Raw genomic sequence first — 15,740 nt, 5'->3', positions numbered from 1 at the left:
CTTTAAACTAATTTTATGGGGGGTTTCCGACCCCCAAATACGTCATTTTAAAGGTCACACGATATTCTCGCGAAATGAGCCAATTTCCCCTTACTTTTCCTCAACATTATCATAGTCAGTTCAAAATTAGTTCAACATTGCGTTTTCAAGTCCCCAAATTTCGAACAAAGTTTTAAAAAAATGAAATTTCAATGGTTGAATTGAATCACCTTAATTAAGATATTGATTTGCAGTTTGCGCCAAAAGTCTTAGTTTTTTATGCTCTTTCTAATGATGTATCACAAGATAGGAGTTACCATTTGAAAAAAAAAGTTGGGGGCCCCCGCGCCCCCCCTGAGGGGGGGACAAAAATTTTGACCCCCCTAGAAGATGGTCCTCTTTAATATAGAAACATTCCCAAAGTTTCATTTTCCTATCTTTAACCGTTCAAAAGTTACGAGGGGGGGGGGGGGTATGGACTTTTGGGACACCCTGTAGATGTTCGGTTAAATCGCATTTACCGTTTACTTATAAACGGTAATGAACGTAAGTGCCCTACTTACGCTGTTTTCCACTAAACTGTTTTTATGAAAGCTCCATTCCTTGGTTTCCTTAGTAACCTTTGTTTGCTATCAGCTGATGTTTTATTTCCATTTCTCGTCCAACGGATTTTATACTTTTTTTTTTCTTTCTTTCATTGCCAGGTTAGTTCTAATTTTTTTGCCAGCATTTATTCTACCCCTCCCCTCCCAGCTCATTTTTCTAACTCTCGTAGCCCCCCCCCCCCCACTAATTTTATTTATATATATTTTTTCTAATGGCATGCCTTGCACCGAAAAAAAAAAGTTGGGGGCCCTTGCGCCCCCCCTGAGGAGGGGACAAAAATTTTGACCCCCCTAGAAGATGGTCCTCTTTAATATAGAAACATTTCCAAAGTTTCATTCTTCTATCTCTAACCGTTCAAAAGTTACGAGGGGGGGTACGGACTTTTGGGACACCCTGTATACAGTTCTTCATCAGATCAAAATGGACAAAATTACAAAATTTGAGACAGCTAACGTAAATCTAACGATAGTTATCGTGAACGAAAGAATTGCTGACATAGATCCGGTAACTATTATAGGTGGGATGTTCTTTATCGGAGGTGTAATAACGATTCGATACGAGGTTGGGCGTGGGGTTTGGATGGAGGGAGGTACGCCCACACTGAGAAAAAATTCTCGACGTTTTTACCAAGGTCCGTTGGTAACTTTACCATCTCACTTTTTTTTACCAATTATTGGTAATGTGACCAAGCGAGACTGGTAAGCTTACCTAAAAACCGGTATTTTTACTGTTTTTTTCAGGTAGGAATATGTACCGTTTTTATTGGTAATCAATTTCCGGTAACTTTACCATTTTATCTCGGTAATTCTACCATAGTCGATAAAAATGTTGGTGTTTTTACCAAGGTCCATCGGTAAATTTGCCATGTTACTATTATTGGTAATTTTACCAAGACAGAATTATGAGATTACCAATAGAACCTTATTTTACCAACCGTATTTCAAGGTATGAAATGAAATACAGAGGAAGGAAAATAAAAAAAAAAAAATCCAATGAAAACTCGGTGTCAGTCAACGCGATGACAAAAGTTGTAAGGATGCGAAGCGCCGATCCATGTATAAGAGGCTTCGATTCGCACTCTTTAGTCATACAGCGGCCATAGCCTAGTGGCAATGTGCTGGCCTACCACCGCTGCGACTCGGGCTCGAATCCCCGCGGAGGCTCCGGAGATTTCACGCTCGTCTTCGTCAAAGAACCTGACGGGTGAACCTAACGGCAATTGGCTAATAGCGTAAACCCCTTTTGTTGGCGATTTTATCGGTGATAAAATCGCTAGGATCATCAGCATCTGAGCGATTATCCTCGCGATAAAATCGCGAAAAGATCGAGGATAATCGCTCAGATGTTGATGATCCTAGCGATTTTATCGCCGATAAAATCGCGATTTTTCCGATGAAAAATGCTACTTGGGTACGGTTCCAAAGCCGGATTTGAATGTTAGTAAATCATATTGAATATTCCAACCGCGCAAACTAAATTTTTAGGGATTCTTGAAGGTCACTGAGATCAGGAATTACAGATACCTCCAAAAAATTTGCTTTTTTAAAATTACAGCTCCGGAGCGCTACTTTAGAGGCCCACCGAGCGGCCCGTTGGCGCTCGGTGGGCCGTTTTAAAAAAGTGAACTTTTGAAAGTATCCATAATTTCTGATCTCAGCGACCCTCAAGAATCCCTAAAAATTAATTTTGTACGGTTTTATCATTCCATCTGATTGAGTAACACTCAGTTCCGGCTTAGGAACCACAAGGCGCGCGGAAATCGGTCGGCGCGCGTACAGCGGAAACTTCAATCGTCCATAAGTCTCGAATCTATTGGTTCCCCAGCTTGATGGTTCACTCGTTGGATGCAAAAAAAGACGTACAATTTAACAAACTGGTTTTGGTTCAAATAAAAAATTGAGGCCCTTGTGTATATCATTTGTTTAAAATAAATTTTCTCGACTAAAAAACTGAGAAGAAACACATATTTTTACTTGAAAATGTGATTTCATGATTTTGATCTTTAGAATCTTAAAGTATGCAATTTTAGACGATTTTTCGTCCAAACCAAATCTCGATATCTTTCTCCGTTCGAAAGATATCGAGGTTTACAGGTTTTGGCTTCCACCCCCACTAGTCTCCCCCCCCCCCCAAAAAAAAAAATATTTTGGGGTTTCTGAGAATTTGGGAAAAGTTGAATGACTAACAAACAAAGTTCATTAAAAAGTTCCGGGAGGGGGGGGGGTGGTAAGGTGGAGCGTTTTCCCACTTTTTTCGAAATCGCAAAACGGGTGGGGCGGAAAATTTGCTCCTCAGAAAACTATTGGACACGTGTTTATTCTTTTTTCGAAATTTTAACTCCCTCCGTTGCCCCCAAGCTCTCAAAGTTTCGATTTTTCCGGAAAATCGTGATTTTTCAGAGTAAATATCGATATTGACTGTGTGGTAAAGGATTACTGTGTGGTAAAGGTGTCCAAATAATATGGTAGCATAGTACCACTAAAACTTTTTTTTTTTTTATTGAGAGTTTAGTGGCTTCTATTCCTTCAGGAATCTACAGCCATCTATAGGCACTATTTATTGTCCGAAGACATCAGGGAGTTTGGTAGACATCCATGCTCGGGCTTACAAATTTTCACGGATGAAGGCCGAGCGAATTCTGCTTACAGATCCACTCGTCAGTTCCATGAAAATTTGTCGCCACCACCGGGATTCGAACCCGGGACCTATTGACCTAGAGTCAGACGCGCTAACCACTAGGCCAACCTGGCCGGCACCACTAAAACTTAAAGAGCTTGTTCTGAGAGGCATATTGTTGCCAACATTCAAAAATCTACGGAAATAACACCATTTCTGGTAATTTTCGAAAATCCTCGAAAATTCGGTGCCCCGCCAGAAAAACAGCCAAACGGAGAAGTTTGACCTCGCCTTAGAACTTTCCAGAGGTATTTTTGCACGCAGACTAAATTTTTGTGTACAAAATTTCCAAAAAATGACTACTAGACCGTAAAGGTAAGGAAAACAGGGGTAAAATTGTGGGTTTTTTTTTTTTTCCCATGAAAACTTGCACTCAAACTGCCCGCAATCGATCCAAATACCACACTCATTTATAGACAGCCTTCACCTCAACACTCCAAGTTCTGAGAAAAATCGAAAAAAAGTGACTTAGAAACATGTAACAATGTTAAATTCTTAAGGTACAATAATGAAGATAGAGCGCATCACAAGGACATGGTTGTGTGTAGAGTTCCATTTGTTTAATTCGGTTCTCAATTTTTGCTGCTCGTGCATTAGTCCAGGCAAACAAGGAAAAGAGCCTGCAAAAATCCCGGGTAGCGATGTTTTCATAGATTCATATGTAATTTTTCACGCTGAATCCGAATTTCAACTTTGCGCCAAAAAATTCGGACCGGAGAGTTGCCAAATTTGGCAAAAATGGCCTAAAATCGGCCTTTTTTCCGGATTATGGCCTGTAACTTGCCTAAAATTGATCTGACGATAAAATTAGTTACTTTCAAAAATATAGTTCGTTAAATTTCCTATGAAAAAGTTCCTACTTTTTTTTTTGCTCAAGTCAAAATCAAGCGCGCTGGTGGGCTCCGAACTTTGAAAAATGAGCGAAAATTGCGTTTTTAGCGGGTTATGGCCTGAAACTCGTCCAAAATTGAACCGACGACAATTAAGTTGTTTAAAAAATAAAGCTCGTTAAATTTCCTATAAAAAAGTTCCTACACCCTTTCTTGCTCAAGGCAAAATTAAGCGCGCTGGTGGGCACCGAACTTTGAAGAATGAGCGAAAATAGCGATGTTTTCATAGATTCATATGTAATTTTTCACGCTGAATCCGAATTTCAACTTTGCGCCAAAAAATTCGGACCGGAGAGTTGCCAAATTTGGCAAAAATGGCCTAAAATCGTCCTTTTTTCCGGATTATGGCCTGTAACTTGCCAAAAATTGATCTGATGATAAAATTGGTTACTTTCAAAAATGAAGCTCGTTAAATTTCCAACAAAAAGGTCGTACAATTTTTTGCTCAGGACAAATTCAAGCGCGCTGGGAGGCACCGAGCTTTGAAAAATGAGCGAAAATTGCGTTTTTCGCGGTTTTTGCCCGATGTCTCCTTTAATAAACGTCTGACAAGTGATTTCTAAAGAAATTAAGTCAAGATGATAAAATTTACACTAAGTGAAATGAATTTATGTAAATAATAAGGAACCCAACACATTACAGTGTGCGAAATTTTCGCTCATTTTCCAAAGTTCAGAGCCCGCCAGCGCGCTTGATTTTGCCTTGAGTAAAAAAAAAGTGTAGGAACTTTTTCATAGGAAATTTAACGAACTATATTTTTGAAAGTAACTAATTTTATCATCAGATCAATTTTAGGCAAGTTACAGGCCATAATCCGGAAAAAGGCCGATTTTAAGCCATTTTTGCCAAATTTGGCGACTTTCCGGTCTGAATTTTTTGGCGCAAAGTTGAAATTCGGATTCAGCGTCAAAAATTGCATAGGAATCAATGAAAACATTGCTACTCGGGATTTTTGCAGGCTATGACCCCTTTTATGGCTTCTTTACCTGGACTACATGGTTTACCTATTGATTGGATTCCTTGTGAACTGGCGTTTTGTGTTGAATGCGGGCATGAATCTTCTTGCAGGTTCAAGCTTATTCCTAATCTACCCCTCTCTCTCCTGAAACAGGGAAAGTCCTCTTCTGTGAAACATTTTAGTTTTCAGTGGCACTTTTTCCGTGCCAAAATCCTCCAAATCTCTGCTCGGCACATGCTGCAGCAATGGTGGTTCAGCGATGTTTGTATTATTCCAATCGATCCTTTGGACGTATTCATGCTAAAAGGATTATATCTCACGCAAACCCTATGCACATAGTTCCTTTTAGCATAGATACGTCCATTTCTGCGTAGTGATTGGCATTGAAATTGATTGGTGGTACCTGGAACTTTCTGATGGCTGTAGTTTTTTTCTGTCTGGCTTACAGTATTTCTTTCAGATCTCTCTTTCTGATCTGTAAGTCCTCATCCACGAGTATGGCCAACAGAATATTTTCGCAATGAGTGTACTAACCATTTCTCTCTATCGCAGGTTTTTCTATTGTTTGAAGCTTGGTCGGAAGAGTTCCTATAAGTTGTACTCGCCGATGGTGTAAATCGGCAATCACATATCTCGTTTGCGGTGCCTGGAAATCTCCTCTGTGTTATTTTTTCAGAAGAGACCAAGTTGACATAATTCCTTGAAGTTTTTGCAGAATTTTCTTATTTTATTTTTTGCCGGTTTCCATGGTTTTCGATCGTGATAATCGGACAATCATATTAAATAAATTATCTCTGTGTTTTTCACATATCCCTCCGTTGCCCCAAGCCCTCATAAAAGTTTCAATTTTTCGGGAAAATCGTGATTTTTCAGAGTAAATCTCGATATTGAATCGTCTGTGTGTGGTAAAGGTGTCCAAATAATATGGTAGCATAGTACCACTAAGACTTATAGAGCTTGTTTTGAGTGGCACATTGTTGCCAACATTCAAAAATCTACGGAAACAACACCATCTCTGGTAATTTTCGGAAATCTTCGAAAATTCGGTGCCCTGCCAGAAAAACAGCCAAACGGAGAAGTTTGACCTCGCCGTAGAACTTTTCAGAGGTATTTTTGCACGCAGACTGCATTTTTGTGTACAAAATTTCCAAAAAATGACTACTAGACCGTAAAGGTAAGGAAAACAGGAGTAAAATTGTGGGGTTTTTTTTTTTCATGAAAACTTGCACTCAAACTGCCCGCAATCGATCCAAATACCACACTCATTTAGATAGCCTTCACCTCAACTCTCCAAGTTCTGAGAAAAATCGAGAAATACTTACAAGAGTAGTTAGTAGAGTAGAAACGGTCGGCCATTTGAGATGACTTACGAAGAGCCAATTTCGAAATTTCTGATTTGGCTTTCCCAGGTTTGTAAATTTCCGCCGAGGAAACAGAAGCTTTATAACTGTCACCACGAGAATTGGAGTCAGTGCTGATAATGTCAAGTACAGATTTCATGAACTTGAAACATCAGCTTCAATTTGTTTGTCTGCCCATTTCTGCTCCTTTGAAGATGATTTCATTCTCTTCATGCGTTTTTCTCGTTTTTGTAGAACAGCTGATGTTTTTAATGTCAATTGCACCGATGCACATTAATCTGCTGGCTTCTTGATCAATCAAAAATGGCTTTTCAATATCTGGCACTTTGTTAGGTTAATTGCAAGTGCATTGGTAAATTTCTTGACATTAACAGGTACAAATGGACGTATGCTGAGAGGAACTATGTTGCACACAACCCCTATGCACATAGTTCCTTTTAGCAATAAAACGTCCAAATATCAGAGAGGAGTTTCGTTTTGTCTTTAAATTACCTAATCAACTTTATTTTGGTCTGCAGCTTGGTCCACGCGAGGTAAAACTTCTCATAATACGCCTATTCTCCTCATGAAATTTCAAGAACATATCAGATATTCTTTTGTCCAAGATGACTAGTATAAAGGATTTTGCCCATACACATTTGACCTCCCTCACTGTCACAGGCACTAAACTTTTCCACAGATGCACGTTTAATTTCGAGTTCCATTTTTCCCACAGAAAAAGTCAAACCACATCTTGATATGTCGTTAACAAAAAAAAATTAAGTTCTTGGGGTGATCCCAATAAAGGGCAGGTCACCTTCTTACGCTAATTTAGATCACTTGAAATTTTGAAGCGAAAATATAACGATATTATCCCGTGCAGTCTTTTCTCCATAATTTAACAGCACTAATGTGCATGTGGAAAACACAGATATAATTTATTTAATATGATTGTCCGATTATTACGATCGAAAACCACGAAAACCGGCAAAAAATAAAATAAGAAAATTCTGCAAAAACTTCAAGGAATTATGTCAACTTGTTCTCCTCTAAAAAAATAACACAGAGTAGTGTTAGGTGTGGGAAATAAGGAATAAGTGAATTACGTTGAGGACGCCATGATGTCTATCTGTTGAAATGTCCTGCCGAACCGACAACTGCCCCGGCGGCTGGGTTCACAAGTGGCGTTGCCTGGTCTCATCCTGACAACTCCCTTTTTTCTTTCTTTTTTTTTAAAAGAAATGAACATACAATGTTTGGCAACAGCCTAGTTCACTATAATTATGCATACATAACATATAATAAAGTCAAACAAGCATTTATAAAGTATCAAGACAAGATCAGACATTGTAGATTTATGGATCAGACAAGCAAGTCGTACATTTTGTCTATTTGTCATTTTGAAATTTTTTTTTTTTAAGCCTTACGGATAGTCACTTGGAGAAAACCTTGCTGGAGGTTTTCTAATTCTTACTTTCACTTTCTTCAACAATTTACGCAGATTTTCAGTTTTGAGAGCTAATGTGGGAATGAAAGATGCAAGATAATTTGCAGTGCCAAGAAACCTCTGCAAGCCTTTTTTGTCTGTAGGAGGAAGTAATTCCATGATTGCTTTGATTTGATCTGGATCTATTTCTATTTGACCTTCGGAATAAACTTCCCCGCAGTACTCAATTTTTGTTTGGAAGAATTTACTTTTCTTGAGATTGAACCTAATGTCTAACACCTGAGGACGTTTTAAGGTTTTGTGTAGAGCTTTGTCATGCTCTTCTTTAGTTTTACCGTGGGCATAGAAATCATCGATGAAGATTAAAAGATTATCAATATCCTTGAATTTATCAACCATGACTCCTTGAAAAATTTCTGAGGCTGCATTGATACCAAAGGCAAGCCTTAAGAATTGATAACGACCGAAAGGTGAATTAAAAGTGCATAAGTCAGCACTGTCTTTGCTTAGTTTCAGATTCCAAAAACCAGCAGTAATATCTAGTTTGGTGTGGTATTTAGAATTGGATAGACAAGTTCGAATGAAATTCTGATCAGGAATAAAATTAGTTGGACGATTAATGGCTATGTTTAATGCTCTGGGATCAAGGCAGATTCTGAGTGAATCGTCCTTTTTGCGGACAATAACAAGTGAGCTTACCCAAGGAGTGTAGTGATCTACTTTGCGAATGATTGCTTCCTCTGTCAATTCCTGCAGATGCGTTTTGAGTTCATTCATTAACTTTAATGGTACTTTTCTAGGTGGATCACATGTTGGTTGAACATTAGGGTTTACACTAAGCTTAACTTCGAAGTCTTTGAGACAACCTATGCCTTGGAAAACATTTTCATAACCTCTAATATATGAATTGTTTGGAGATTTTGATGTGTCGCGGACATCGATGGAATTGATGAATCTCAACAGATCAAACTGTCTGGCGGTGTCGAAACAGATTAGTGTTTCACAGGTCAGGTTTACGATGTGGAATTTTAGGTTGTAACGATTGTTATTAAAAGATGCCGATAAATGACATATACCACAAGATGGGATGGGTTGACCCGTTAGAGTTCTTATATTTACTTTAGAGGGCATGATGATGTTTTCGTCGAGGTTAAGTTGTTTGAACACATATAGAGGTAGGACATTTGTTTGGGCACCTGTATCAACTAAGACCTGTAAAGAATGGCGATTTATTTTGATACTAATATACCATTTGCTGTCAGATGATTTTGAAGATGACAAGTTGTTAATGTTTGTAGACGAGTTTTCAACATCATCGTTAAAATTGTGTGTATTGGAATTGTGAAAATTGTATGTATTATAATTTGGAGATAAAAGTGAACTGGTAGTTGAAGTAGAGACGTTTATCAGTTCACTAGAGGATAGTTGTAAGTTCGTATTGGATGATGATGTTGCTTCGTGAGCAAGATTTGAAACAGAGCTGTGATAAACATTGTTTTGTGATGATAATTTGATATGATTGCTAGAGAAGTCATTAGATACTTTTTTGGTGGGACTGAAAGAAACATTGACAGCAGATGGTGCGTTAGTTGGCAAAAACTTAGCACAGCTACAGGAAATGTTGTTGATGAACTAGATATCATCGTCTGACGATTCAATATTTAGATTGTGAAGTTTCTTTTCAGGGCAATAACGAGCAAAATGATTTAGCTTACCACAATTTTCGCAAGTTCTACCATGAGCAGGACACTTGTACGCATTATAATTTTGGCCACAGTTGGAACAGTTCTCTCCTTTGGGACGATAGTTGAAATGACGTCTGGGACTCGGGCTGCAAGAACGGCTAGAACTCCGAGAGGATGATCGAGACCGGTAGTATCTTGGATAAGGAGAATTTCGACGATGTCCGCTGTTCCTTGTACGTTGATAAGGGTAGGCAGAGCGAGAATTGTAGTAATTTGAGCTTGTTAGAGAATAGGACCACCTGGGTTTTGATGGTGATCGGTACCGTCCGTACCTTGATGGAGAACAGCGATTTGATGATGATGATTGCTCGTTTCAGACGTTGACTTCAGGTGTTGATTGAAGTTGCTCCACACGATGTTTGGAGAGTTGAATTTTTTGGGCAAATTCAAATGTTTCAGCGAGCGTTGACTTGTCTTCTAGAAGTAAGCGTTCCTTGATGCTTGAATCATGAAGGCCACAGATGAACAGATCTTTGACAATGCTGTCTTGAATGTCACCAAGCTGGCATGTGCGAGAAAGATTGCGAAGGTCAGTGACATAGGATTCATGAGTTTCATCCGCTTTTTGCTTTCTGCTAAATAACTTGATTCGGTCAACAGTTACGTTGGGCTTGGGTGCAAAATGCTTGTGAAAGAGTGCAACCAGGTCAACAAATTTGGTTTTTGATATGTCGATTTGGAAAGATTGGTCAATGGTGAAGGCATTACCAGACATGCACTTGAGCAGAAGAGCGTTTTTCTGTGATCAGAAGCTGTGATGAGGTCAGTGGCGACAAGGCATATTTCGAACTGCGCATACCACTGTTTCCAATTTGTGGAGAGGTTTCCCCCGAATGACATTGGAGGGCAACCTGTATTTAAGTTTGGCATTTTGAAGCCTTTTCAGCTGGGAAATGGAAGAAACGACGGACGACGACGAGATAGAGGATTTTCGGGTTCTGATGATAAGGACGTGGACAGAGGTTAGGCTGAGCATTGGGCACAGGACTTAGAGTGATATTAGAATTGTACGAATCATACTAGGACATAGGACGGACGGATACCTACATGAACAAATAGACTTTTCGGACGAGGACAGGACAGATTGACAGGACTTAAATTGAATTAGGACATGACTGGACAGAGTGGACTAGATAAGGCATGTGATGACCGATTGCGATTAGGCTTTTGCGACTCGCGACACGCGACTTGAAATGGACATAATTTGGCGACTAACAGATCACAGAAATAGAGCTTCAGACCACCACACGAAGAGAAAGAAACTGAACGAACTGAAAATGATAGAGACACACACCTGACACCATGTTAGGTGTGGGAAATAAGGAACAAGTGAATTACGTTGAGGACGCCATGATGTCTATATGTTGAAATGTCCTGCCGAACCGACAACTACCCCGGCGCACACTGTGGTATTGGACCTGAAAAGCTGGCCAAAACTATTTATCACCAGATATCGCCGAGTTTTAAAAATATTTTACAATCAGTACTTCTTCTTAAGTGATAATATGCACAATTGAACCACCTAACACATCTTATGACAATTTGCAGAGAGTTTAAAGAGGGTACTCCAAAAAGCCTTTAAAAGGACCAAAAGTATCTGATTAAAGCTGTGCATTTAGACGAGTTTCTCCTTCACCTATGGTCTACTTTTCGGAATAAGGACTTTCTGTTACCTCATTAATGTTTTTTTTTAAAAAAAACAGCGTAAGTCACTTTAAAATTTTTGACGAAACAGCCGATCTCTCACATTGAGGAGTAATTGTACATTTCTCAAAAAAATTAATATGAATCATTCTGGATATCAGATTTTTGACAGTTTTGAATCAAAATTATTGCTAGTATGAAAGTGCAGGGGCCTCCATATGATGATTTGAGGATAAATTATAAGATGAAAATGAGTTTTATCATAATAAGAACCATTGTAAGGACAGAAAGCACCTGTGAAAATGATTCATTTTGATGGGTTCCTTCCTAACCCATGGTCCACATCTCTTTTTATCCCTCTTTCGAGGGCGTAGGGGCTAGAGAAACAGGTTGCGTGACCAAACATCACCCAATTTGGTATTAAATGGGTCAGAGCTGTTGGAAAAATACAATTTCAGTCCTTAGTATTGACATAATTTTTCCCATTCGTGTTTGTGAAAATCGCTCAAAAGTCCAACTTTAAAGTCAAAAATTTCAATTTCCTCAGTTTTCCTCAGTCTGTCACCTCTGAATTCTGAAAATACCCACTTCGGACTATATCATTCCGCCTTAAACCGCTTGAGAACAGTTGAGAGAAGAAAGAAATCGGCCCCTGAATTTCGAAAAAAACGTTTACTTTTACATCACTTTTCAACCTCCTGTGAAAATCACTAAAAAAGGAAATTTCGAAAATACTGTGGTTAGTTGTGTAGAATATACCCTTAAGAATGTGTTGCATATCGCCGAACTTCCCTCCTATGGTCCCACAGTTGAAGTAAACTAATCGACGAGTAGCGCGCCGAAAACTATCAAAATAATCTCTGAGAAATAGGTAACTTCGTGGTCTCTTTGCGGGAAATTGAGCCACTCAAAAAATGGCGCATACATGTCTACCAGGGTAAAAAACAGTGTAGATTTCGAATATCACATTGGTTTTCCAATAAAAAAAATTTAAAATTGAGGTTTTGGCCAGGTTTTTTGGTCAAATACCACAGTGTGCGGCGGCTGGGCTCACAAGTGGCGTTGCCAGGTCTCACCCTGACAAGGAGGAGAATTCCGGGCACCGCAAACGAGATATGTGATTGCCGATTTACACTGTCGATACGTACAACTTATAGAAACGCCTCCAACCAAGCATCAAGCAATAGAAAAACCTGCGATAGAGAGAATTGGTTACCTATTTCACGGACGTTCTCCGTTTGGCTGTTTTTCTGGCGGGGCACCAAATTTTCGAAGATTTTCGAAAATTACCAGAAATGGTGTTATTTCCGTAGATTTTTGAATGTTGGCAACAATGTGCCTCTCAAAACAACCTCTATAAGTCTTAGTGGTACTATGCTACCATATTATTTGGACTTTACCACACAGACGCTTCAATATCGAGATTTACTCTGAAAAATCACAATTTTCCGGAAAAATCGAAATCTCCTTGAGGGTTTGGGGGCAACGGAAGGATAGTCAAAATTTTGGAAAAAGAAAAAATACGTGTCCAATAGTATTCTGAGGAGCAAATTTTCCGCCCTACCTGTTTCGCGATTTCGAAAAGAGTGGAATAACGCTCTACCCTGGGGGGGGGGGGGGGCAATGAAGCCGTTTTTGCATCAAGCTCTTTCCCTTCATCGAGGTTTGTCAAATGCTTCAAACTTTTGTTTTAAGCTAATCTCTGGGATCTGAAGTAGAACGTAGTTACACTAGAACTACACTGAACTAGAATACAGTTATTTCCATGGAGGCCCGTTAGACAGTGTTCTCACATAGGAGTGCAATGAGAATGCGCCATTCAAAATGTCGGCACAATTACAGTTTTGGTCTGGAGAGATCAATATAAAATGGTAACAACAACCAGCTTTGCAGCGAAAGGATTAATTAAATTTTCATCTCTCTGAGCGTTGAGACCACTTTTTCCTCAAATATTTCATCATATTTTCATCCATGTAGGTATCGGATTAATTGTTTCGAACTTCATTTCCAAACTGGTCTTCTAAGATAAAGAAAAATTGAAATTAGGTATTTTGTTTCTTCCTGTTCTTTTGTAGGTCCAGGTGGAGGTTTGAAAACTCGGCTTGACGGGAATGGAACGCGCAACAATTTTACCGGCTCCTCTCTTTATGAGGGTGCTGCTGGAGGTGCTAGCTGTCATCAAGGGGTCGGTAATTTTAGTTCAGAGGAACTCGGGGTTGGTGGTTTTGGAGGAGGCGGAGGGAGTTGTTTAGCTGGAGGTGGTGGTGGAGGATATAAAGGTTTGCCTACTATTTTATTGCTTTTCTGTTAAAACATAACGAGAAATTACTGCTTTTTAGTAAGTATGTATGAGTTCTTTCGGGCATATCTATGTATTCATATTTTAGAAAATAAGGTGATACGAATCATGGTATTTTTTTGTGATGCAGTCATCCTGCAGCCAGTTGTACCACCATTTGGATCGGGTTGCATTTATCGGCACGCAAAAAAAAGGGTAAATTCACGGAAAAAGTATGTTTATCGCGAAATCGAAAATGAGTGTCACAGGAATTGTAATAATTCACGCAACTAAAAAAGAATTCACGCAATGGAAAAAATGTTGCACGAAAAATCAAAGTTGTGAACAGAAAAAAAAATACTTACACGAAAAATGAAGTGAAGAACAGGAAAATATATCGGAACTCGCACGCAAAAAGCAGGAGCGGTAATCAGACGTCTTGAAGTTCATTAAAAATTCATAGAAATTCATAAAAACGTATTGTTCGTCGTATTGTTAAAATTATGTTTTTAAAAGAAATATACTAAAAATAAAGCGTCTTAATCTTGAACCAACAGAGCTTGCTTGGCTTTTGCGGGCCGCTCTCTCTTTCACTTCTGGACCAACGGAATTGTTTTGGCCTCTGGTGGTGCATTCACTAATTTCAGCCGGATTTGCATTCCCAATGTATGTTTACAAATGTGTTTTTTCAGGAAGTAAGGGCATGTGCAATCGAAGTCATTAGTATCCTGTTCATTAATCGGGATGGTCCAAATGCTGTAGTGGCTCTGCTTAAATTGGTCGAATGTCTTCCACTTACCGGCCACGGCTTTAAATTTGGTTAGACGTTTTTGAGTGATATTCTCAGACATAGTGGAGGAGGCCGTGAAAAACAGTGACCTATCTTTAACTGAATTCTGTCACTTTTTCGTTTCCCGTTGAGGTCCACTTCTTCATAAACAACTCTGATGCTTTTTCAAATGCGATGTCATTTTGGCACAGCTGTAGAGCGCGAATGTCATCTTTCAAATCACCGTATCTCTTTACCTTTAGTTAGAATTTTAAGTTGTTTTTCAATATTTTCCGATACGTGGAAAAAGTTTCCTTTCAACTTGCAGCAGAATTCTGTGGTATCAAATTAAAATGTCGTGCAAAGAATACCGCGCAGTTCAATAAATTTTGCGTGCATTCAGACGATTTTTGTAAAAAAAAAATTGCGTGCAAACCTCTTTTTTTTGCGTGTGCTTTATTATTCACCATTTGGATCTGATATCTTTCTTATCTTCTTTCGCCTGCACAATATTCCGTATACTTACATAAGAAACGAATCGGGTCATAATAGGTACATGTCAAGGGAGGGCAAGGACAGTTTGGGTCCTGGTGTAAAAAACTGTCTCGAAAGTCGCAGTTTGTAAATTTTTTCGTGATTACCGATAAATGCTCCTCCGAATGCGGTTCCTCTGTTCCGTCACTCATTCTGTTCATTCTTCGTCGGAACGACAATCTCAGAACATTCATTAATTGGACCATTTTGGATCATGGATCATACTAAATATTACTTTCGCAATCACCAATCATTGCGACGGTGTGTGACATGATAATACCCTGCCAAGAACGAGCACAGTGTGTAGTGGAAAAGAAGGCTTTTACTGTTAATTTTTTCATTTTTAATTTTTCCACATTGCGTTTGGAAGAGCAGTAAGTTTATCCCTGCTAAAAATGAGTGTAATGCTAGCATTATACACTCGTGAGTGTATAGCTAGCATAATGTGATTTGCACACAGAATTGCATTATGCTAGCATTACACTAGTTATACACTCTCGAGTATATAGCTAGCATTATACTAGCTATACACTCACGAGTATATAGTTAGCATTATACTAGCTATACACTCACGAATGTAATGCTAGCATTACACTGGCATTATACTGATTCTACACTAAGGGGTATTATCTTGACACTTCATAGCTGCTATAGCTGCTATAGCTTATAGCGCTAATTATAAGCGCATTATAATTATGATAGCTAGCACATCCCTAAATAATAATGCGCTGCCGACCTTAAAAGGACGGCCCCGCGGGGGTGGCGCTGGGCCGAGGCGAGAGGGCGGGGACGCCTTGCGTCCTTATTCCACGGTGAGGCTTTCGTGGTGTTCATTCTTGTTAACGGTACCATTGCAACCATCGGGGAGTCAGAT

The 15,740-nt window shown here is 39.2% G+C and overlaps 1 protein-coding gene across 8 annotated transcripts in view; it reads left to right on the top strand.

Moving 5' to 3' along the window:
* The window catches only part of Alk (Anaplastic lymphoma kinase), a 374,422-nt gene that overhangs the window by 238,988 nt on the left and 119,694 nt on the right, over nt 1-15,740 (top strand). For 7 of the 8 annotated variants that reach the window (XM_072301305.1, XM_072301308.1, XM_072301303.1 and 4 more), the window contains one exon: nt 13,361-13,564. The exons of the other annotated variant lie outside the window; for it this stretch is intronic. In XM_072301305.1, the coding sequence (XP_072157406.1) occupies nt 13,361-13,564 (204 nt within the window). The remainder of the gene's footprint in view (nt 1-13,360; nt 13,565-15,740) is intronic. 8 annotated transcript variants of the gene reach the window in all.

The sequence above is a fragment of the Bemisia tabaci genome, chromosome 1, assembly GCF_918797505.1.
Source record: "Bemisia tabaci chromosome 1, PGI_BMITA_v3".
NCBI lineage: Eukaryota > Metazoa > Arthropoda > Insecta > Hemiptera > Aleyrodidae > Bemisia > Bemisia tabaci.
The sequence above is the reverse complement of the archived record's forward strand: the minus strand, read 5'-3'. Positions and strand labels throughout refer to the sequence as shown.